Source organism: Penicillium crustosum (genome assembly GCF_028827405.1).
Source record: "Penicillium crustosum strain IBT 35664 chromosome Unknown utg000001l_segment0_segment0, whole genome shotgun sequence".
Taxonomy (NCBI): Eukaryota; Fungi; Ascomycota; class Eurotiomycetes; order Eurotiales; family Aspergillaceae; genus Penicillium; species Penicillium crustosum.
In genome coordinates, this window is record NW_026623122.1 from 3753073 (window position 1) to 3776368 (window position 23296).

The window sequence follows — 23296 nt, forward strand, 5'->3', positions numbered from 1 at the left end:
AATTGTTCAAAACAAAAACATAGTAAATATGCATTGCAATATATGAGTTCTCAGCAAGATATACTGGCAAGTAGCAGACCAACCGGGAAGGAAAGTCCGTATTATCTCCGCATTGTCGATTTGGAGGGTAAAGAAGTAAAGTGTTTTTTCATCCTTGAACAGATATTGCAAATGCAGGAATTAGGTGGAAGTAAAACTCACATTAAGCACAATGTGCAATCACCTGATCTCTATCAGGTTAGTGGCGAGATTCAAGCATCGTAAGACGCATGTACTATTGGAATTGGGGTCATGCTATCCTCAGGAGTCAGGTGCAATCAGCATCAAGAGAGCTCCGGAAACCTGAGGAACATGAAACCACAAAGCCAAATGTAATTCACAGTAGTGATTGTAGGCCTCAAAGATGGCAATCTGCAGTAGATGGGAAGAGTGTGAATGACTCCTAAGAGTCATCACAGTCGTGTACCCATTGGAAAGAAGAATGAAAGACAAAGAGGAAGATGAAGAAGAAGGAAAGAAAAAAAAAAAAGTTGTGAAGAAAAAGCCGCGAAAGTCACACGTGACTTACCAATTAGGAATAGCGCGACTCTGCGCAGGAGAGAGGAGAGAGAAGGGAAAAAAGCCTCCAAATGGGCAAGAAAATCATAATCAAAGATGGAGCTTATACTTTAAGATCTATACAATTTCCCCATTTCATTATAGTTCTTTCCTCCTCTCTATCCCTGTTTCTCTTTGGATTAATCGCGTTGTCGTCTCGGTTAGATCCTCCACCCTACGGACCCGGATCCTCCGTCCCCAGTTCTCTCTCTCCCACCGGGCGATCATCCTTAATTCCTGACTTGGGCGTTATACCTTCAGCCCCCTAATACTCAGATTCCTTAGGAAGAAAAAAGGAACTACTACTTGTGAGTTGTGTTTCCTTAAGATATGGCTGTTTGGAGAGAGAGAGAGAGCCCAGCCCCTCCACTCTCTCCCCTAGCCCCGTTACTTTGAACCTTCATCCCCGACATCTTCACCTCTTATCACTCCCCACTGACCAGCCCTTTTTCTCAGAAGGAAAAAAAGGATTCATTGCGCGGGTGAGTGACTTGGCCAAGAGGCCCCCGATCGATAATTCAGCACCTCGCGTCTGCTGAATACCGGTTCAAGTCGCTCGCTACGTCTTGGCCCATCCCCGAACACTAAAAGCGGCCTGTTGTCTTCCCACTCCAGTCGCGCTCCACGCCACGTTTCGCCCACATTTTCGCCATCGCGAGCGATTATTTTGAAGTCCCCCATTTGTGGTGACTTCGTCGCTCAGCAATGATGATGACGCAGCCATTTCCTGCCCACCAAGGCATGCCGCAACATGGGTTTCCCCCAATCACCCAATGGCCGCGCAACATCCAAATGGACACCCCGGCGCTGGAATGGTACAGCAAATGCATCCTGGTGTCTCTGCGCCGGGAGGACCCCAAGTCAGTCAACCGGGTCCGATGATGGGGGGCATGCCCCCGGGCGCTGGGACAGTTGGTCCTGGTGGTCCTGGTGGCCCTGGCCCAAATGCCCATGCCCTCTCCCACCTGAATCCCGCGCAGGCGCATATGCTTCAGAACAACCAATTCCAACAAAACTGTTAGTATTCAACCTCCTAATTGCTTCACGCGATGGTGTGCGAGATTTGAGGTTACGGAACACGCGATCGGCGCTCTCTGCGGTGACTTCTTTTCCCCGCTCTACCTGCATCTCTTCCAGCCGTCTTTCTCGATCGCATACTTACGTCCTAATTAATCTATAGTCGCGAACAATCCCCATCTCTTACACCAACACCAACAACAACAATTAATGCGGCAACGAATGATGCTCCAACACCAGCATCAACAGCAGCACCAGCAGCACCAGCAGCAGCAACAGCAACAGCAACAACAACAGCAGCAGCAACAACAGCAGCAACAGCAACAGCAACAGCAGCAACAACAACAACAGGGTCTCCCCGTATCAATGCCCAATGGTACCCAAGGTCTTAATGCTGCTCAAATGGCTGCAATGCAAGCGAACCCTGGAATGCGACCCGTCAATATGATGCACCTTCAGCAGCAAATGCCACATGGCCAGCCGCCTAGTCTTCAACAGCAACAGCAGTTTTTCGCTATCCAGCAGGCCCAGCAGCAGGCCCAGCAAGCCCAGCAGGCTCAACAGGCTCAGCATGCTCAACAGCAGGCAAATAATGGACAATCAGGCCAACATACCCCACAGCGTGCATCAGCACAGCCCCCGAATATGCACGAACAAAGTGCCACTCCGCAGTCACAGCATGGCGGACCAGGAGGCGGCACACCTCAACCCTCTCAGACCTCTCAGCCGCCATCCACTCAGCCTCCGCAACCGCAGGGCCCGCCTCAAGGCCAGGCAACTCCCAATCCCCCATCGCAGCAATTGCCGCAGTCTCAACAACCCGGTCAGCAGGGACAGCCTGGTCCGCAGCCTCAACCTCCTCAGGGTGCCCAGGGCCAGCAGCCGGGTCCTCAGAATCAGCAGATGACGGCCCAGGAGGTTCAGTTGAAAACACAACAGCACCAGAATGCTCTTATGATGCAGCAACAACAGCAGCAACAGCAAAGGAAGAATAGCGCGATTTTGACCATTCATGCCTATGCTGAGCATCTGGGAAACTTCCAACCCCGCAATGAAACCCAGGATCTTATGTATTGGCAATCGTTTGTCGATCGTTTTTACTCCCCTGTGGGTGTGTTGCGGCAGGGTGTTTGGAATAACACGATTGGATCTAAACAATTCGAAATCGGGACTCCCGCACTAGCACGTTATTATTTGACTCAGTTCACTAGCGGTATTAGTCAAATTCAAATGGTGGTGGAAGGTGCACGTGAACGGGAATCTCAAAATGGAGGGCATTACGTGGAAGCCCCGAAATGTTCATTCATTTATTGGTTCAAGAATGAGTGCCAGGTACATCCCTTGTGACATGATACTCTTCTTTTCAGCTTGCTAATGCCTATCTTTTTAGCTTTTCACCAATGGCACGTTACGCGCGCACTTCGATATGCACAACAAGCTCGAGATGCTCGATGTTAATGTCGTCAGTCACAACGAGTTCATTCCCCGGTCTTTGTTGTTGGCCATGGAGGCGGATTCCCAAAAGCAAAGTCCGAAGGTCTCGAAGAACTCAAAACGTGCTCAGCCTAAACAAGTAGCATCATTAGTGCCAGATTCCAACGTTACTGCCAATGGCGTGCCTACCCCTGTCATGGGATTCATGGAAGTGGCTGAAACCATTTCTGCGATGCAGATGTTGTTCCAATTTTCGCAGGCAAACCCGCAGCTATCACCTCCTGATGCGTTGCGGAATCTTGTCAACACTCTCCAGTCTCAAAACCCCAACCCCGGCTTTGTATCAACTCCCATGCCCATGAACCAAGGCATGAATCCAGCCATGAACCCAGCCATGAATCAGGGTATGAATCCGGGCATGAATCCAGCCATGAATCCAGCCATGCATCAGGGCATGAACCCGGGCATGAATCCGGGTATGAGTCCGGGCATGAGTCCAGGCATGAACCCAGGCATAAGTCCGAGCATGAACCCCGCTATGAACCCAGCCATGAATCCGGGCATGAATCCCGCGATGCACCCAGGCATGAGTCCGGGCATGAATCCAGCCATGCACCCAGGCATGAACCCCGCTATGAATCCGGGTATGAACCCAGGCATGAATCCTGGCATGCAACCCATGCAAAACGTTCGGGGACATAGCATGGGCGCTCCGTCGCAGTTTGCCTCACCGGCCATGGCCCATCTTGGTCTCCCCGGGCAGCAAGGCTCGCCTCATCTGACTGGTTCAGCACATGCGAGCCCAGCCCAAAGTAGCCTTGCCGGTCCTCCTGGGATGCAACCACCAATGCAGCCGTCCCCAGCTGGCGTGAACAACAGTCCAAATGTAGGTGGCAACAAACGTCGCCGGGCAAGCACCGTCAAAATGGAATCCGAGGACGGTGGTGGAGTCGAAGCTAACGGCGCTCCGCAACAGGGCTCAGGGAAAGTAAAGGCTAGCCCTCGGGTGCCGAAGCGACAAAAAGGGCGCCGCCGCCTGATCATGTTGGGAGTTTGGTTTGCTTTCCCTTGCTTTCATTTTCCCCGCCATCTCAAGCGGCGTGGAACCGGCGTACGACTGGATACCTGGGCGAGGCATGTCGCGCCCACTCTTGTTTGTTTACTCCTCATCTAGTTCTTTCGTCCCGTTGAAAGATCTATCTTGCTTTTTGGCACATGACGACTCAATTTACAATCGACGGGATTTAATCAGTGTTTGAGGCCCCCTCCCATTTCCCTTGACTTGGAAGTGGCGTCAGGCCTCATCGATCCTGCTCAACTCCGACCTAATGTACTCTATCTTCCTTTCAGCGTTTCTTTGATTGGCTCGGGATCATCGCCTGACCTTGCATGTTTTCTATTTCTTTCCCGTTCGGTTTTCATTTTGATCCTTCTTGCCATCCATGTCTGGGATTTGACGACTTTTGGATTGGTCTTCGTTTAGGCTTTTGCCCATTGCTCGCTTTTTCCTTGGCAGTCTGTTCATTTTTTCCCATCTGTGAACAGGCAGAACTATTGATATCCGTGTTTGGCGAATGATATGGCGTCCGGCTCTTACGTTTCTTTGGGAACTACGTCTGCGTGCATTGGGGTGTTCTATGTTCCATTTGGCTTGACATCTCTCCCCATTCGGGGCTTATCCTCTTTCTGCCGCTACTTGACGAATCCATAAATACCTGCTTTCCAATCATGATGCATCGTAGCTGTATACTGAAGTATGTCGAAGTATGGGGTCTATAGCGACATATGCAGCGTGGTTGGTATTATTATGAAATCGCTCATTTCGGACATCTTTCGTTGCATATTCCTCGGTATTCCACCATCCATGAATTTCCAACTCTCAATTTATACAAAAATATCCCTCTTAAACCCAGACTGAGCGGCGAACTCGGCGAACTCCATCGGCGAATTGATAATATCGAAGCTCGGCATTCGTTATCATATCAGTTCCCCACATCGGCCTCCCAAGGGATAGAACTGCCCCTCATCTGGACTTTTCTCCAAACATCTTCTAATTTGGCACATCAGCCAACCTTGGAGACTTAAAAAATGGCACACTCTCACTCCCACGATGCTGGAATTGACCACTCCCACGACGACCCCTTCAACGGCCACGGCCATGCACACGATATCCTCGATGGCCCAGGCTCCTACGTCAACCGCGAGATGCCTCTGATCGAAGGCCGAGACTGGAAGGATCGTGCCTTCACTATTGGTATTGGTGGGTATGTATAGAACTTCCCATTCCATTGCAATCAGCGTCTATTTCACCCGGCTCGTGCCAATGCATATGATATCCCCTCAAACCATCACCTATAGATGCATAGCCAGTGACTAACGTGGATCTGGATCCGAATAGACCCGTAGGATCCGGCAAGACAGCCCTGATGCTGGCGCTATCTCGCGCCCTTCGAGACGAGTATAACATCGCCGCTGTGACGAACGATATCTTCACAAGGTAAGGAGAAAATACCCCAACTCCACCTATACACCCCACATCCAAAACAGAACAACAGGACTCATACATTTTCTGTCCGCATACTATACCTACCACATATCTGTAATCTCAATACTAACTACCCTCCCAAAAATAGAGAAGACGCCGAATTCCTAACCCGCCACAAAGCCCTCGCCCCATCCCGCATCCGCGCCATCGAAACAGGTGGCTGCCCCCACGCCGCTGTGCGCGAAGACATCAGCGCAAACCTCCTCGCCCTACAAAAGTTGCAGAAGCAATTCTCAACAGACCTGCTGCTGATCGAGTCCGGGGGTGACAACCTGGCTGCGAACTACTCGCGCGAGCTAGCGGATTTCATCATCTACGTGATTGACGTTGCGGGTGGTGATAAGGTGCCTCGTAAGGGTGGACCTGGAATTACCGGGTCTGATCTGCTTGTTGTGAACAAGATCGATCTTGCTGAAGCTGTTGGAGCGGATCTTGCTGTTATGGAGAGAGATGCGGCGAAGATGAGGGAGGGGGGACCGACCGTTTTTGCAGTTGTTAAGCATGGGAAGGGCATGGATCATATTGTTAATTTGATTATTAGTGCTTGGAAGGGTAGTGGGGCTTATGATGTTAGTTTGCAGAGGTGGAAGGATGGGGCGGTTAGGGGATCTGGGAGTGTTGATGAGTAGATATCTTGCCTAGGTGGTAGGTTTAGGTTGGATAACTCGAGACCATTTGGACGGGAATACGATGCCATTGGAAGGTTATATTTATGAAGTTCAATATATTCAATGTGTTGAAAGTAGATGGTACACACGTTTAACTGCTTTTTCCCTCCGAATACAAAACATATTCCCCGAGAACGCCTGGAATGCAGCTGTCGCCAAATCTCCAATATATCACAGAAGCCGCGTGTGGGCTGGGTATCTGGGTGGTTTTGAGCAGAGGAGGTTTTTTTGGGTGGTTCCTCCACTCCTCCACAAGATGTAGATATCACACAAGCAAGAAACAAACTCAGTGATCTCATTTGGCGAACCGGGATAAAGCCGGTCCCAGATCCAGACGTTCCTGCTTGAGCTTGTCCTTCGTGCGAGCAGCATACTCCTTGCGCAACGTCTCGGCCTTGACACGCTTCTCGTCGATGACATTCTTTCCACCCTTCTTGCGGAGGTACTTACGCAGAGCACTGTTGCGGCCACGACCGCGGTTCTTGATCTTCTCCATATGATCCTCGGGCTTTTGGTCCGGGTTGCGCTGCTCCTGATACTTCTTGTCGCTGACGGTATCGAGCTTTCCAATGATGTTGGGGTCGAGCGAGATCATATCCGGCTGCAATTTGGTGAGCAGCGAGTGGACCTCGTGCTCCTGGCGCTGTCGTACGTTCTCGTAAGGGTTGGCTTCGAGTGAGTCGAAGTTGGGTTCACCGGCGCCGGGAACAATGATACTGGCGAATCCTTGGTCGTGGCCTACGCCGAGAATATCTTCGTATGGGCACCAGCGTACGTTCTCGATGCGCTGGCCGTCTCCGCCCCATGCCATGTATGGGCTCTGCACCTTGCCTTGGTCGGCTTGCGCGGCGTCGAAAAGACCACGCCATACGCTCATTTGAGTGCCCCAGCCAACTGCGGTCAGGCCGCGGTCACTGATCGATACAGATGCGCCGGGCTGGTAGCATGAGTATGAATGCACCTCGCGGTACATGCGGATATCCCACACATTCATCTTTTGGTCTTGGCCTGTAGAGACCATGTAGTGGCCTGTGCGGTCCATTGCCAGTGACCGGACAGGTCCCTGGTGCACGAGTGCCTTTACGAGGGGGTTTGAGAGTTGGGAGACCAAAGGGTCACGGTTCCATTTTGGTGTCCGACATGGAGGATGGCATTCCATGGATTCTGTGCGAGAGCGGTGGGTTTACCTAACCGTGTAGGTAGCTCAGCGACGGTCTGGCCGGTTGAGGTATCTGTGTATTTGAGGTGACCGCTCATTTGCTACATAAAGGGCTGATTAGCTGGGGATCTCAGTAGTCGAATAATCGAAGAAACTCACAGCGCTTGCAAGGAGGAAATGATATGGCAAGAATTCCAGGAAGAGCGGTTCCAGGTGCTTGCTCAGACAATGAATCTCAGTTCCCTGGTGGTCGTAGATATATGTGTGCTTCTTCTGCGCCACGGCGAAGAACTGGTTGTTGTGCAACCAGCGGGCATCCCGCACAGTCTCATTCAACTGTAACTCGCAGCCCAGTTTTCCCTCGCGCCAATCCATCGTCGCAACATGTCCCTTCCGTCCCGCCAGCAGCAGGTCACGTCCGTTCCGAGAGTAGTCCATGCGGTAGGGGCCCATATCAGGAAGCTTCAATTCGAATCCCTTCTTTGCTGTCTCGATTCCGACGCTGTCCCGAATCTCATCTTGGCGAACTTTGTATGTTCGCTCGAGTTCACCTTCGGGTTCGAGGAATCCTTCCGTGTGTTCGAGCAAAATCTCTGCATCCTTGGCTTGAAGAATAGCCTCCTTGTGCTTGAATTCCTGTCTCTTGAGATTTGCGCGCAGCTTCTTGTCCCGCGCACTCTTCGCATTGGCACCTTTGCCTCGTCCGTAGGTTTGCTCGGCTGCTGCGAGTCTCATCTTGGCTTCGTGGTCGCCCTTGGTGACAGCCATGTTGGAGGCTGAGTCGGCCATTTTCTGGCAATTTCTCGAGTTCGTTTACGAAAGAACTCTGGAAGATAAGAAGGCGGACGAGAATCGTAGCTTCAAAGAAAAAAAGTGTTTTGCCCAAAATTTCGCCAAGATTTGCGCTCACCGCTCGCTTATCCTCCACTGGCGAATTTTGATTTCTTATCGTTGCCATTTTTTTTCTACAGAGGCACTTTCATTTTTGGTTCTGTATATTTACCAGTTATAAATTGTTCTGATTGAATATTTGTCGAGTTACCTCTGACTCGCTTCAATCTGGACTCCCTCCCTTTCCGATTCAAAGGCTCCAACGCCAATATGGCGCCTGCCGTGCACCACCACCGCTCCACCACCAAGGTTTCCCACAAGCCCTACAAGAGCAAACATGCCTCCAAGAGCGCCTTGAAGGACCAGGCCAAAGGTATGATTTTTGAACTGCCTAAGCATGATAAATAATATAATTTTAACATTTATACCAATCTAGGCAAAATCGAAAGTGATGAGCGGGGCGGTCGTAAAACACCCCACCAACAACTCAAGACGAAACTCGATCGCCGTAATACTGCCCGCCAAAGACAGGCGTTGAAGCACCAAGAAAGATCCCAAGCCACCAGCATCTTCGCCGGCCAGAATGGTGCTCCCCGTCATGTCGCAATTGTGCCTTTGTCCGCCGATATTGACGCCGCCGCCGCTATTGCTTCTATCAACGAAAGTGTCGATGTGTTGACCGATGTTTCCCCCGATGGGCCTACCCGCGTGCGCATTGATCGATTCCGCCAGAGCGTGCAGTACCTTCCCGCCAAGTATGACTTGATGAGCGCTCTGGATGTGTGCCGTATGGCCGACTTTGTCATCTTGGTCATGTCGTCTGAAGTTGAGGTTGATGAGGAGGGCGAGATGCTGCTGCGTTCGATTCAGGGACAGGGTATCTCGAACGTGTTGACAGTCGTGCAAGGTCTCGATAAGATTGAGCCACCTAAGAAGCGCCCCCAGGTGGCTTCTTCGTTGAAGTCTTTCATTAACCACTTCTTCCCCTCTATTGAGAAAGTTATGTCTCTCGACTCGAGACAAGAATCTTCCAACGCTATCCGTTCTATCTGCACTGCTACCCCCAAGGGCATCCGCTGGCGTGACGATCGCAGCTGGATGTTTGTTGAGAACGTTCAGTGGCCAGAGTCCAACCTGGAAGTGGTTGACGATGTTGTCATCACCGGAGTTGTTCGTGGGCGGGGCCTGAAGGCAGACCGTATCGTTCATCTCCCTGGATGGGGCGATTTCCAGATTGATTCGATCACAGCTGCGCCGCTAGCAACCACAAAGCCCAAGCGGGATGATTCAATGGCTGTTGACGCCAATGAGGCAGAGGTCTTGGATACTCCTTCTGAGGACCAGGATGAGATGGCTGCTATTGCTCCCGAAGAAATTGAAATGGCGGATGACGACATGCTTTCCATGGCTGACACAGAGAAGAAGGGTGTTCTGCTGGATGACTATCATTACTTCTCGGACGACGACTCGCACATTCCCCCGGTACCTAAGAAGCTGCCCAAGGGTACCTCAAATTACCAGTCTGCCTGGTATCTCGAAGATGTCTCAGACTCCGGATCTGACATGGAGGATGAGGATGAGCCTATGGAGATGGATACTGCTGGAGCACCCGAGGATGGCGTGTTCCCAGACCGCCAGGACGCCATGACCGAGGGTGGTGGTACTGAATACCCGCAGTCGGAGATGTTCCTCGATCCCTCCCCAGAGGACGAGGCCCAGGAACTGGCCGACTACCGCGCCAGCCGCAAGACCGCGGCCGAAGAGGACTTGGAGTTCCCCGATGAAATTGAATTGCACCCCAACGTGCTTGCCAGAGAACGTCTCGCCCGATTCCGTGGATTGAAGAACCTCAAGCTCAGCCACTGGGAAACATCCGAGGATCGTCCCTACGAGCCTGAGGATTGGCGCCGACTGCTGCAGTTTGCTGATGTCAGGGGCTCCAAGGCCCGCGTCATCCGAGAGGCTTTGGCCGGCGGCGTTAACCCTGGTATCCGCGTTGATATTCACCTTCGCGCAGTTCCTTCCATTCTACGCAACAGCCCCAAGCCTGTTTCGCTCTTCTCTCTGCTCCGCCACGAGCACAAGCAGACTGTGGTCAACGTCAGCATGACCCTGAGCTCCAGCGTGGAGAAGCCCCTCAAGGCCAAGGAGCAGCTCATCGTCCAGTGCGGTGCCCGTCGCTTGGCCGTCAACCCCATCTTCTCCTCGGCTGATAACACGCCGAACAACGTTCACAAATACGACCGATACTTGCACCCTGGTCGTAGTGCCATCGCATCCTGGATTGGACCCATGACCTGGGGTTCAGTTCCTATCCTTGTCTTCAAACAGAAGCAAGCCGAGCAGGAAGACGGCGACGACGAGATGGAGACCGCTGATGCCAAGGAGGAGCCGATTGCCCTGGACCAACTCGAGCTGATCGGCACCGGTACTGTTGTCGCACCCGATCAGAAGCGCGTAGTTGCCAAGCGTGCCATTCTCACTGGTCACCCCTACAAGATTCACAAGAAGGTCGTTACCATCCGGTACATGTTCTTCAACGCCGAGGATATCCAGTGGTTCAAGGCACTTCAATTGTGGACCCGCCGTGGCCGCAGTGGATACTTCAAGGAGAGCCTGGGTACACACGGATACTTCAAGGCTACCTTCGATGCCAAGATCAACCCGCAAGACTCTGTGGGTGTCAGTTTGTACAAGCGCGTCTTCCCTCGCAAGGCCAAGGCGTTGGATGCGATTGCTGCGTAGGCTGTTGATATCAATAGCACGGGCGAGGTGGATGATATGATACCATTTGACTGAACTGATTACATGATGGGGGCAGCTCTGCTATTGAAGGGAGCTTGAGACACCCAAAAAGTACATATAGACCCGAGGCATCTTAAAATGATGAATTACGAATCTTCTGCACTTGAATTCCGTATTTAACAGTAGTATCTGAAAGGCCAGAATTGAGGATATAAGGATTTGATGTTCCCAGGCGAAAGGTGATAAATATCACCAGGAAGTGTCAGATAAAATAAACCACTGGAAGCAATGGATGGTAGGTAGCATTGATCTGTTTTCATTTCCAGACCAGAAAAATTCTCAAGATAAACAAACGAACAAAGAAGCCAAAAACTCGAGAATCATATTCTCTAGACATCACACGCGGGGAATCACTGAAGAAATCATTCGCCATTTACGAGAAGTCCTCCTCAGCTTCCTCGATGTTATTCTTGATCCGCAGAAGGAGAGTTGTCTTCCACTTGTCCAACTTGCTGAGCTGGTCAAACTGGAAGAGCTTGTCAGCGAAGCCCTCCTGGTCACCACCCTCAACGGCCTGGGTCAGGTCCACGAGTAGCTGGTGCTCCCTTGTCCCAGCAAAGGAAGGATCAAGTTCACGGTATGATTCCAAAGCACGGTTAGTCTCAACAAGATCCTAAATATGTAATTAATACTTTGTTTCCTATCAAAACAATAAGATAGGAACAGCATACTTTTGTGGCAAGGTGACAGATGCCTGCCTTCAGGAGATAATCCTTCACAGACCACTTCATCAGGTGGTTGTTAATAGAGCTGCGGCCGATGCGTTCGTAGTTGGTGATGGCCTTGTAGTAATCACTTTCCAGGGCGGCCAGGTCCGCCACCTTGAGGTAGTGCTTGTTTGCAAGGCTATATTTGGAGTATATGTCAGCCATGTTGTTTTTTTTTTTTTCGAATTGATGTATATCAATCAAATCATGGGATACATACGCCTCAGCGTTATCACCCTCGAACCAATCGGCGGCCTTCTCGTACGCTTCCAGGGCCTTCTTCATATCTCCAAGCTCCACCTCATACAGCTCAGCCAGGTACTGCTGCTGTGTCGCTGCGCGGCGCAAGTTTCCTCGTAGTACGTAGTGCTGGATGGCACTGGAAAGGACACGAGCAGCATCCTCGGGGTCTGTCTTGCGATAGACCTTGAAAGCTTCCTGGAGGTTATTGGCAGCATCGTCGGGTTCGTTTAGGTTCTGAGTTTGGATGGAGGCAGCTTTCTCGAAAGCCTGGCCGGCCTCCTTGTCTGTTTGAGGACACACATCAGTCATCTGGCTTAACCAGCTAGGTCGCGGGGTAGGTATCCTACTCATTTTCTGTACTCGGAATGCATTTGCAGCCTGAGTATACAAATCTGCGGCACTCTCATACTTCTCTGCTCTTCCTCCAAACCAGCTGAAGCCGCCACTGGCACCAGAGAGCGCCTTGTCGGCCTATTTCATCGCAACAGGCGAGGTCTGGTCAGCTATGTGGACTATCGTCATTGCCTATGCAATCAAGGCGGGGAAGCATGTACCTTTTGGAGCAGGACACGGGGATCTTGAGTCATCTTGAGTGTATGTGTCTGGTTTTCCTGCAATAGGCAGTAGTCCGCAGATGTTCGATGTGAAGTTGGAGTGTTGTGGCCAAACGGGGCTGCTATCGATGAGAGCATCGATCGGCGGGCCCGTGGAGGCGGTGTCACTTATTTTTCGGTATCCGCCTAAGCTCCCCGGTGTTGACCAACGACTTTGGTAACTTGTGATTTTGGCTCCTTTTACACTGCACTGTTCATATTAGGCCGTGTTTTATATCTCACTTGATTACGTTCCTTCCTTTATTTTCACACAGAAAAGGTTCTCATCCCCAGATACTCTACAATGACCTCTCTTCGCACTGCTGCTCGGCTATCCAAGTCGCTGCGCCCAGGTCCTTCTCGACTCAATACAACATTCTCTCGCTTCTATTCTTCTGGAAAATCCGACAGTGCAAACATTGAGTTCATACTTGGCGCACCGAACTGGTCTGTCCGGTCGCTGCTCCCGAACCCAGCTTCAAAGCCGCCGCCATCAATCACGCCGAAACAACTCCATCACCTACTCCGCATCTCGGCTCTTCCTCAGCCTGCCAATCAAGAAGAAGAGCAGTCGATGCTTGATACACTCGAGTCTCAAATCCATTTTGTGAAGGAGATCCAACTTGTTGATACTACCGGCGTCGCGCCGCTGGCTAGAATTCGCGACGAAAGTCCTGCTGCTATGGAAGAAGAAACTATTGGAATCGAAAAACTCAAGGAGGCTCTGGCTAAGGAAAAGGTGTCCGGACGCAGGGGGAAAATCCAACGTATCCCAGGTGAGAAAAACGATCGTCCGGATGGAACAGCTTGGGATGGGAATGCGCTCGGGTCCGCGACCAAGACAAAGGGGAAATATTTTGTTGTTGAAATCGACAATTGAGTTGTTCTCTCAACTTTCTACGGCATTGGTATACCCAGGGGGCATATATATTCCGCATGAAGCAAAACAGTGTGATATCAACATGCTCAGATGTTTCTGCCTCAGGTTATTGGCGGAGTAAGCGGATCCGATACCCGTGACTATCGGGGGCCATGACAGCATCGCCCCTCTCCAAACTTGGAACAACAGCTTCTGCCTGTTTGCTCCTTCAAAAGTTGTCAACTCCTTTTTCACCTTTATTTGGCGCCAATGTTCAAAAATTTCAAAGAAAAACATGGTGGATTCTTTGAATCCAAGCAATCCAATGCTTCAGAAAGTGATCGCGGTCAAGATCTATCATCGATCTTGGACCGGTCGCAGCGTGCTGACTTAACTGTCCTCGTTGCTGAGGTAGCTGAGTCAATGCGGGTTCGCATTTTGGAGCTTTACGAGCATACAAATCCAAAGAATAACTCTCCCAATCGCTCCAGTTCGCGTCCATCTCCGGAGGCGGAACGCGATGAAGACACGCCACCCTTGCCCCCAAGACCACAAGGCAAGGAGGCTTCAGGAAACAACGGAAGCCCGCGGCATGGCTCTAATGGCAAGCCGTTGAGTCCTCAAGAAAAAGTCACAGCTCTCTCTGCTTTCGAGGATTGGAGGGATTCTGTCCTTTTGCGTGTTGGCGCGGTCGTCAATAAAGATGATGATGGTCAGGGGAAAAAGGAAGGCCAAGAAGAGCTGCAGGATGCTGCCAAGTCTGATGATCTTCCATTGGATGAGGATAAAGATAGAATGGCCAAATTACAAGAAATATACCACCCCGTGGAAACACCCTTGGCTAAACTTCCTAAAGCAACAAGACTGCTTATTCTTCACTCCCTTCTCCTTTTAATGCTCAGCCTAGAGCACTACAGTGCTTATTCAAGAGTCTTGATGTTGAATGTCACGTCCAGTCTGAACATAGATATCAACATACTCAATCAAGACGAAGTCAGTGTCGCACGCGGATTGCTGCAGACAGCCTTAGCACTCTCAGCAGACCAAGATACCAAAGAGCAACCAAAGAAAAAGGATGACATGAGGAAATGGAAAGTTGGTATTGCATCTGTGGCTGGAGCAGCTTTGATTGGCCTCACTGGCGGGCTCGCAGCCCCATTGGTAGCGGCGGGCCTAGGAACTGTCTTGGGCGGATTGGGACTTGGCGCTACCGCGGCTGCTGGGCTTCTGGGTACTTTGGCCGGAAGTAGCGTTGTTGTCGGCGGCTTGTTTGGGGCTTATGGTGGACGTATGACTGGTCGCATGATGGAGAAGTACGCCCGCGAGGTGGATGACTTTGCATTCATACCGATCCGAGGAGAACGCCGCCGGAACGGCAAATTTAAGGAGTCTGCAGATAAAGAGTCTGCGGATAAGAAGTCCGCCGAGCAAGATCATCGTTTACGAGTTACCATCGGTGTCACCGGTTGGGTCAAGGAGGAGTCGAACTTCGTGGTCCCATGGCGGGTGATTGGTGCCGACTCTGAAGTATTCGGTCTTCGCTGGGAGATGGAGCCTTTGATGAACTTGGGTAACGCGATTTCGGCTCTTGTGACTAGCGCAGCATGGTCAGTTGCCGGACGTGAGGTCTTGGCTCGTACTGTCTTTTCCACGCTCATGAGCGCGGTGATGCTTCCCCTAGGTCTTATGAAAGTTGCTGGCGTCGTGGACAACCCGTTCAGCGTGGCCAAAGCCCGCGCCGACAAAGCGGGTGAGGTTCTCGCGGATGCCCTGATCAACAAAGCACAGGGAGAACGACCCGTGACCCTGATGGGGTATTCTCTGGGATCTCGGCTGATTTTCTCCTGCCTTCAAAGTCTAGAAAGGAGAAACGCCTACGGCCTGGTTGAGTCAGTAATTATGATGGGATCACCCACTCCTTCAGACACAGAGGACTGGCAAAAGATTCGCAGTGTCGTAAGCGGACGTGTTGTGAATGTGTTCTCTGAGAATGACTCCGTCCTCGCTTTCCTCTACCGAACAAGCAGCCTTCAACTCGGTGTCGCCGGATTGCAGCCAGTTGAAGGTGTTCCAGGTGTTGAGAACCTCAACGTAAGCGAAATGATCAGCGGCCACCTGCGTTACCAGTTTCTGCTTGGCAGAATTCTTACACTTATCGGGCTTCAAGACCTTGATCCCAGTGAGATTGAGCGCGAAGAAGCTGCTCTCGCTGATGAGGACAAGCGACAGGAGAAGGAGCGGTTGGAGAATGAGCGTGCGGCTGGTGTTAAAGACCGGGAATCATCTGATGCTCGTGCGACCCTGAACAGCGAGGATGGTTTTGGGGAAGATGCACGGTTGCAGAAGAAGGTCGAAGCACAGACTCAGGAGAATATGACGACGCACCGGATTGAAATGCTTGATATGGACGACGATGATTATTCGGCGCCTTTGAAGGAGGATCCCTCTAAGCATTCTGCTCTCTAGTTGAGGATTTTTATCTATCATATAAGCATTCGGAGACATCTCTCAAGTATAACTCGTTTAATACAACAAAAATAGTCGGCCGCTTACGCAGCCTTCAGCCATTTTTTTAGTGGTCTTTCTAGATGTTTTGTTAGATGTCTTTTTACTAGATATCCCTCCTCTTATTGCTGTCTCCCATGTTGGTATAGCTGGAATATAGTAAGTTTGCAGGTGCGGCGATAGCTTCCAAACACGACGTCTAAAAGCAGAATGCCTCCTATTCTGTCTCAAGTATAAAAATAAACAATTCGTACTAAGAACATGATCTGTTGGTATCCTTAGCTAATTTCCTTCACAAGAGACATGAAGCAGATTCCAATATTCCAATATTCCAATCAACCCATAATACTTATCATTCCTTCAGCCTGGTGGATATTATATTGCTGCACCAATAATGACTGTCCAATCCGAGCTGAACTAAAAGATCCCACACATACTATTACCTCTGGTATTCACCAATAAATCCAACCTCGAAACCCTTCAACGGCCCCACAAGATCAAACGGTGTACAAGTGGACATCTACATTCCTCGACCTCAGTTTCCTCTGCCCGTCGTCGATATAACCAATCCGTATAGGCATGAAATTTTCGAAACTGGTAGTTATCTGGCCAGAACCTCGAAAGCCAGATTTGAACATTGCTGAGCGGCGGAAGACCAAATGGAAACATCTCTGACCACAATCCCTGGTCCCATCTGATATATATTCTTGAATTGTCAAAAATCCCAAGTCCGTCATATGAATCTGATTTGAACGCATACATAGCATGGTGTAGTAGAATTAGCATGATATATCTCTGATTCGATTGATGGAGCCACGGATCCGTATTCATGACAACCCAGGGACAGGTACATAATTGGTTGTAGAGTTGTGTTTCATATGACGATTCCCAGCTCGTGCCGTCTTTGAACCAGTTTCTGAATCTCTCAAGACGAAGCATACTTGCTGTTTCGCCCGGTAGTTCATCCAGGCTTGTTTCCAAGAACATGTTGGTGTCGATCAGTGAGCTTTCAATTTGCTGGGCGGCTATGTCTTGGTTCATGCAGAGAAGCTTCTTTAATCGAGACTCGATGCCGGTTTGATCGAATAAAGATACGAGACGCCGGTGTAAGTGCACGTATACATCGTCTGACATGGTGGGCACATTTGTTGCTGAATCTTTGACCCATAGTTCCAGACGCAGGAAGGGTAAGACAGCAATGTCGGAGTCGGGACGGTATTTGTTGGACTTGATTGTCTCCTGTAGACCACCCATTTCGTAAAATGTATCTTTGTCTCGTTGCCAGTGAGCTGGTGGGTCTGAATGCCATATACCATTTGTGGATACCATTATATTTGACCGAGTGGTGCTAATTAGAAGATCGACTAGCGCGTTGGCTTTCTGCCATATCAACATCATTTGACCAGGATCTGTTGAATCTGGGGGATTGATATGTATGTTCAGCGTCGTTTTCGAATGCGGGAAGTTGTGGAAATGTCTAGCGGCGTCTGCTCTGTTTCTGAGAATCCACTTGATGTCCACGGTTCTGGATTTCAATTGTATGACCATCCACTTCCCCTCGTCATATTCTGGGTTCAGTGAGATGTGTTGAACGGAGTCGTGGAATAAATGGGACGAAACCTCATTGTAAAGGTATCGACTGGTGCAAAGAATGGATAGGGGGTTGTGCTTGGGTAGAATGTCCTTCAGTGGTTGTATGCGGAGGGTCGAGAAGAGGTACTCCCATATCATCAGGCGAATCTCTATGGGAAGCCTAGCAAATATACCCAGACAAGGGAATAATGGAAATTGCATCTTGAACAAGCAAATATATTCAACTTGTTGATGATTGAAAAGTGATGAGCTATGAAGAGGAAGAAAAAGAGAACACTAGATCAGGATGGAAGATCATTTCATTCCACTTGCATAGTCAGATATATCGTCAAGTTTACGTTGAAGCTTGGTACTATGCCTTTCTCAGATGATTTCCCGATTCGGCGCGGAGAGGTAGTCTTATCAAACCCTAAAATGACCACTTCGACTGACAAAGAATATTTGTATTGACCTCACCTTATGGCTTAGCCACATGCACAACAATCTTTCCTCTGGCACGGACAGAGCGAAGCTTCTCAAATGCTTTCACAGCATCCTCAAACTCGTAGGCAGTATCCAGCTGAATCTTGACAGCCCCCTTTTGCACCCATTCCCCCATCTTCACAAGATCCTCACGAGTGTTCTTGAAGAAAAAGACAACATACTTCCTCTTTCCACCACCCAAGAAACTCGGCCAAATCAACCGATCAACGAAAGTCCCCACGCCCGACGCACCAACCTGCACAAATGTCTTCCCAGCCGCCAAGAAGTGATGCGACTCGCGATACATTGGCGCAGGGTATCCAATATGATCAACAATATGATCAAATACAACTCCACGATTACGCAGCGTAGCAATCAAATCCTCCTCGACCGAGTAATCAATAACCTCATCAGCGCCCAGTCCACGAACAAACTCCACATTCTTCGTCGAGCAAGTAGTAGTAACATGACATCCCATCTCCTTAGCAATTTGAATCGCGAAAATTCCACATCCTCCAGAACCGCCGTTAATAAACACCTTATCACCGGCACTGACGTACCCAGCCAACGACTGGTACGCCGTCTGTCCGGCAATGCCAATGCACGCCGCATGATCAACCTCCACACCCTCCGGCACATGCGCAAGCAGACTAGCAGATGCCACTAGGTACTCGCCCAAAGAACCAAATTGGCCGGGCTGGCTAAGACAGCCGTACACGAGCTGGCCGGGTAAAAACTCGGTCGCGTCGTCGCCGGAGACAACCACGCGTCCGCAGAAATCCATTCCCGGTGAGGCGGGTGTGCCGATGACGAATTTTTGTGCTACTAGGCCTACTAGGCCCATTTCGGGGACTTTGTAGTCGGCAGGGTTCAGCGAAGCTGAGAGGACTTGGACTAGGACATTGTTGCCGTGGACGGCTGGTGGTGCGCGTGCCGACGCGTCAAAATAGAGGTTCTTTTCCAGCCCGTTGGTTGTGCTGGAGTAATGCCAGGCTTTCATTTGTGTGGGTTGGGCAGATGCCATTTTGGATTTGATGTATATGTTGTTTTGATGTGATGCTGAGAGATGTGATGTTGCCACTTTTTTTTAAGGGAAGTTGATGACCTCACCCGCAACTTTGCCTTGTCTCACTTTGTACATTTTAGCGTCAGGGGGTGGAAATTATGTCTTGGATACTTGAATGGTATTTATGCAAATCGAATAATATCTATACTCCTTTTTTGTGCAGGAAAGTCAATGCCCCGAGTGCCATAGCATCTACGCCCGTACACAATGTCGGTTGGATAACCGGCGCATAGAACGGCGAGTGGTTACTAGGCAGTTCATCAACAGTCCCCTTAGCAACAGCATTATCCCAAGTCTCAGGATCAGTTCCACCAAACATCCACATAACATAAGGTGCGCCCACGGCAGTCGCCAGCAAAGAAAAGTCCTCACTAGCAGTCGGAGGCTCCATATCAACTAGCCGATCACCAAAGTATGGACTGAAAGTCTCACGAAGAGCATCAATAGTCTTCCCATCATTAATAGTCGACGGTGTCGAATAAGTAAGCTTAATCTCAGGTTTCTGCTCAACTCCAGCAGCCAGACATTCACCTTCAATAATGCGATGAATGGAAGCACACACGCGCTTTCGCACCTCCGCATCGTAAGTCCGCACATTCAATTGCAAATCCAAATACGCCGGGATGATATTCGGCGATTGTCCAGCATGAATACTACCACAGCTAACAACAGCCAACTTCCCAGGGGTGACTTCTCGCGAAACGATAGTCTGTAGTCGCATAACGATCGCCGCACCGACCACAATCGGATCGATAGTCGTATGCGGCGCAGACCCATGACCTCCACGCCCAAAGACGCGGACGTTAAAGGAATCAGCGGCAGTCAGCAACGGGCCAGCGCGGAGATTGACCGTCCCGGCGCGCATGCGCATTACATGCTGCGCGAGCACAAGCTCCGGCTTGGGAATCTTGTCGTATAGCCCGTCATCCAGCATCGCCTGTGCACCATTGAGATTTTCCTCGGAGGGCTGGAAGATACAGATCAGGGTTCCGGACCAATGGTCGCGCGCGCATTGCAGGAGCGTCGCAGCGGCCATTAGCGTTGCGACGTGCGAGTCGTGTCCGCAGGCGTGCATTACGGGTTTATCGGCTCCGGTTTCATCTTTGACGTGTCGGGTGCTTGCATATGGTAGACCGGTTTGTTCTTCTACGGGTAATGCGTCCATATCCGCCCGTAGGAGGATTCTTGGGCCGGTCCCGTTGCGCAGGACTCCTGCCACGCCATGGCCGCCGATTTTTGTGTGGACTTCAAAGCCAATTGATTTGAGGTGGTCGGATGCTATTTTTGCTGTTTGTTCTTCTTGGCCTGATAATTCGGGGTTGGTGTGGAGGTGGCGATAGACATCTTCGAAGGGCTGTAGATCTGGCCTGTAGCGATTGATGACGTCGGCTAGGTCATTGCTGTTGTCTTCTGTATAGGTGTGAGTATTTATACTCTTCAATTGATATAGTTTAGGTAGTAGTACCTTTTACTTGCATGTTGGAGGTAATATCAAAGTATGTAGTTGCGTTAGGAAAGTAAATTGTCCAGTATATCCCTGTATTCATCCGGGGTTTATATATCCGAGCAGATCGGACAATTGGCCCCATATAGGCCCCGTCATTTATCTTCCAGTAGGCGACCAATCCACCTCATCGGCAAACCCCTCGAATCATTTCCCCGCAATTGGATCTTTGCATATCTTTGCTCGCCAATTGCCGATCATTCCGGTCTCTACTCTATCTTTAGGAGATAGTCTTCACTATTATCGACTATGGAGGACTCCGTGCCACTCTATCAAATAATTAGCCTTAACCATGAGGCAGCAAACTACTAAAATTTTCTGTCTCTATCCAAAACTAGAAAATAACATATATCTCGATCAAGAAGTGCCTCCAATGGTCATATCTTAGCCAACCACTTCGTATTGCCTCCAACAATATTATCACTCCCATAAATAGCCACATTCTCTTACCGTCTTCAACAGCCCGGCCGGGCTAGCTCAATCGGTAGAGCGTAAGACTCTTAATCTTAAGGCTGCGGGTTCGACCCCCGCGTTCGGCTATTCCTAAAAACCAAACCTGAGATTTCTTTTTTGCTCTTTTATTTTTGTTCCATGTGTTTCAATGAGTCTTAAATGTTGTGTGTGTGGTAAAGGCTGGTGTTGACCAGGATGCCACACTAGAAAGAATTCCTGCGCGAACTGATTGGACCTCATGTTACATATATGGTATCTAGTATTTTCCTTGGAACAAGGACAAACAATTGATTCCTCTAAATTAGAATAAAGAACAAACCGGCCATGATCCGCCTGATCTAAGCAGCTGGGTGTGATATCCTCGTAATGAGAATACGACAGCTCCTCATATAGTACTTGACACCTTCAGTGTCATCTACCGTCCAAACCAACTCACCCACCTAATATCCGTAGTACGGGTTGAGAACCGAGTCCGTGGTTGTCTCGGTGCAACACTGGCCGTTGATGTTCGTACCAGTGGAATCATACAGGCAGTTATTGGCTCCGAAGTAGACGTCACCATACGCGCGGGGCCAGGAAGCTTCCAGCTTACAACCAGGAGTAACTTTGTAGTCCGTCTTGTCGTCACCATTGAACTGGGCGTAGATGGTCGCGGTAATGTCGCCGGTGCTTTGGTCTGCAATGTCTATTGTCTTGTGAGTATACCGATCCACACAGAATGAGAATTTGAGAATCGTGGAAACATACTGGTGTACTTGGTTTGAGACTTGCAGATATTCTCACCATTCACATTGATACATCCGTTGTTGACGTGCTTCATGATTTCATGTTAGCAAAAATCTTCATACTAGATGCTCTTCTTTTTGTTGGATACGCACCACGTTAGTTCCACCAGCATTGTATCCCGCGGGTGCATCGCAAGGCCAGTATTTCCCCTTTGCATCACCCCCCTCGACAGTATTGGATGCTGCCTCGATATCGTCGCAGATTGGCAGGGTGAAGAATCCCGGGGTGCGGATTCCATTCTCGAAAACCAAATCACCCTCTGTGCCTGAACCGTCAATAATCTTCGACAGAGCGGGCATTTCATAGCCATTTGCGTTGCCATTCAGCTGATATGCCTGGTACGAGCTTTGGACCATATCCTCGAGGATGACACCGCCCCAGTCATTGCCATTAAGGGTTTGGTGATTTCCTCCAGGGAGGGCCTCGAAAGGCTGCATTCCAGGAGAGGTATTGATGTTCACGACATAGAAAGCGTCGTTATTGTAACAGACATATCCGCCGACTAGAGTGTCCTTAGACATGTAACTGAGAACATCTCCGTCAATCGACGTAGAACAAGCTCCGGCCTTCCGCCTGCCAATAAAAGGTGACTGGTTAGTAACTTCGTCCTATTCGGGAAATGATATAAGGATGTTTCTCTTACAGAATGCGGGGATAGAGGGTTTCAGGGGATATCGCCCAAGCAGCCGGAATCAACTGTCCGTAGAGGATCTTTTCGGCCTGGGAAGTCATTCCACTCAGATCTACTTTAGGCGAAAGTAGAAGCATCGAGCCGTTGGCAGTCAGGGTTTTCAGAGCATCAATTGAAACCTCATCGCTCTCTCCGGCAAAGAGTGAGGTGATATATCCGCTCTCTAAGCCAGTCCAGGCCGAGAAATAAGTTCCAAGGGCGGAGGAAATTCCATTCTGGGTGCCCAATGCATCTTTAGCGCTGTTTGTAGGTATAATTTAGCTTAAGAATAAACCTAAGAAGGATGATATAACTCACGACTGCATGGAGTCTTTACCCATCGCGGTGGAAAAGGAGATAAGTGCTGCGTTGGTGACGTCTTTTCCCATCGAGAACCACTTCGATGTGGCCATAGCGAGGCCCTTGAACGCTACAATTGTGATACATCATTAACACCACACACACGTTGCCACCAGAATATACACCTACCAATATTCCAAGCGAAGGAGCTGCCAATGCTAGCCACCAAGACCACGGCATCGATAATGTACTTGAATATTTCGGAGTTGTCTTCGGCCTGAGGCGCAAAGACGTTCGCAAAGTGACCAATGTCATTTTGCATTGTGTTAAGGGCATCTCCGAGAGCGTCATAGGTTTGTTGATGAAGCTGGTAGAGATTATTGTTAGTTAGTCGACTTCCCGTGAAATTCAAGCAAAAGATGACGTACCTGGTGGATAGAGGAGAAAGAATTCATAATCAGATATCTACGTGCCCATGTTAACCTTCACTTCCGTGTAT

General features: G+C 49.9%; 12 protein-coding genes across 12 annotated transcripts; 5 read left to right on the forward strand and 7 right to left on the reverse strand.

The window, feature by feature from the left end:
* Positions 1-1370: 1370 nt before the first annotated feature.
* On the forward strand, positions 1371-4222 carry N7487_001406 (LIM domain-binding protein; the record flags this gene model as incomplete). The annotated part of the gene is made up of 3 exons (XM_056869154.1): positions 1371-1614; positions 1778-2946; positions 3005-4222. The coding sequence occupies 3 exons, from the start codon at positions 1371-1373 to the stop codon at positions 4220-4222; spliced, it is 2631 nt and encodes an 876-aa protein (XP_056733938.1).
* A 910-nt stretch (positions 4223-5132) lies between these two features.
* N7487_001407 (urease accessory protein UreG) lies at positions 5133-6222 on the forward strand (the record flags this gene model as incomplete). The annotated part of the gene is made up of 3 exons (XM_056869155.1): positions 5133-5312; positions 5447-5545; positions 5682-6222. Exons 1-3 carry the CDS (start codon positions 5137-5139, stop codon positions 6220-6222), a joined length of 816 nt encoding a protein of 271 aa, XP_056733939.1. The 5' UTR covers positions 5133-5136.
* Positions 6223-6556: 334 nt separating this feature from the next.
* Positions 6557-7420, reverse strand: N7487_001408 (uncharacterized protein; the record flags this gene model as incomplete). The annotated part of the gene is made up of 1 exon (XM_056869156.1): positions 6557-7420. The coding sequence occupies one exon, from the start codon at positions 7418-7420 to the stop codon at positions 6557-6559; it is 864 nt and encodes a 287-aa protein (XP_056733940.1).
* On the reverse strand, positions 7342-8209 carry N7487_001409 (WD40 repeat domain-containing protein; the record flags this gene model as incomplete). The annotated part of the gene is made up of 2 exons (XM_056869157.1): positions 7342-7521; positions 7580-8209. 2 exons carry the CDS (start codon positions 8207-8209, stop codon positions 7342-7344), a joined length of 810 nt encoding a protein of 269 aa, XP_056733941.1.
* A 312-nt stretch (positions 8210-8521) lies between these two features.
* On the forward strand, positions 8522-10996 carry N7487_001410 (small subunit rRNA maturation protein TSR1; the record flags this gene model as incomplete). The annotated part of the gene is made up of 2 exons (XM_056869158.1): positions 8522-8624; positions 8688-10996. The coding sequence occupies 2 exons, from the start codon at positions 8522-8524 to the stop codon at positions 10994-10996; spliced, it is 2412 nt and encodes an 803-aa protein (XP_056733942.1).
* A 433-nt stretch (positions 10997-11429) lies between these two features.
* Positions 11430-12593, reverse strand: sec17 (alpha-soluble NSF attachment protein SEC17; the record flags this gene model as incomplete). The annotated part of the gene is made up of 5 exons (XM_056869159.1): positions 11430-11669; positions 11728-11902; positions 11984-12290; positions 12354-12477; positions 12561-12593. The coding sequence occupies 5 exons, from the start codon at positions 12591-12593 to the stop codon at positions 11430-11432; spliced, it is 879 nt and encodes a 292-aa protein (XP_056733943.1).
* A 310-nt stretch (positions 12594-12903) lies between these two features.
* N7487_001412 (uncharacterized protein) lies at positions 12904-13479 on the forward strand (the record flags this gene model as incomplete). The annotated part of the gene is made up of 1 exon (XM_056869160.1): positions 12904-13479. The coding sequence occupies one exon, from the start codon at positions 12904-12906 to the stop codon at positions 13477-13479; it is 576 nt and encodes a 191-aa protein (XP_056733944.1).
* Positions 13480-13728: 249 nt separating this feature from the next.
* Positions 13729-15924, forward strand: N7487_001413 (DUF726 domain protein; the record flags this gene model as incomplete). The annotated part of the gene is made up of 1 exon (XM_056869161.1): positions 13729-15924. The coding sequence occupies one exon, from the start codon at positions 13729-13731 to the stop codon at positions 15922-15924; it is 2196 nt and encodes a 731-aa protein (XP_056733945.1).
* Positions 15925-16837: 913 nt separating this feature from the next.
* N7487_001414 (uncharacterized protein) lies at positions 16838-17217 on the reverse strand (the record flags this gene model as incomplete). The annotated part of the gene is given in 2 exon segments (XM_056869162.1): positions 16838-16887; positions 16905-17217. The coding sequence occupies 2 exon segments, from the start codon at positions 17215-17217 to the stop codon at positions 16838-16840; spliced, it is 363 nt and encodes a 120-aa protein (XP_056733946.1).
* Positions 17218-18013: 796 nt separating this feature from the next.
* On the reverse strand, positions 18014-19042 carry N7487_001415 (NAD(P)-dependent alcohol dehydrogenase; the record flags this gene model as incomplete). The annotated part of the gene is made up of 1 exon (XM_056869163.1): positions 18014-19042. One exon carries the CDS (start codon positions 19040-19042, stop codon positions 18014-18016), a length of 1029 nt encoding a protein of 342 aa, XP_056733947.1.
* A 184-nt stretch (positions 19043-19226) lies between these two features.
* Positions 19227-20562, reverse strand: N7487_001416 (putative zinc metallopeptidase; the record flags this gene model as incomplete). Its single annotated transcript, XM_056869164.1, has 2 exons — positions 19227-20494; positions 20550-20562. 2 exons carry the CDS (start codon positions 20560-20562, stop codon positions 19227-19229), a joined length of 1281 nt encoding a protein of 426 aa, XP_056733948.1.
* Positions 20563-21481: 919 nt separating this feature from the next.
* On the reverse strand, positions 21482-23252 carry N7487_001417 (uncharacterized protein; the record flags this gene model as incomplete). Its single annotated transcript, XM_056869165.1, has 7 exons — positions 21482-21717; positions 21789-21855; positions 21890-22400; positions 22471-22758; positions 22816-22927; positions 22987-23164; positions 23226-23252. 7 exons carry the CDS (start codon positions 23250-23252, stop codon positions 21482-21484), a joined length of 1419 nt encoding a protein of 472 aa, XP_056733949.1.
* Positions 23253-23296: the final 44 nt, after the last annotated feature.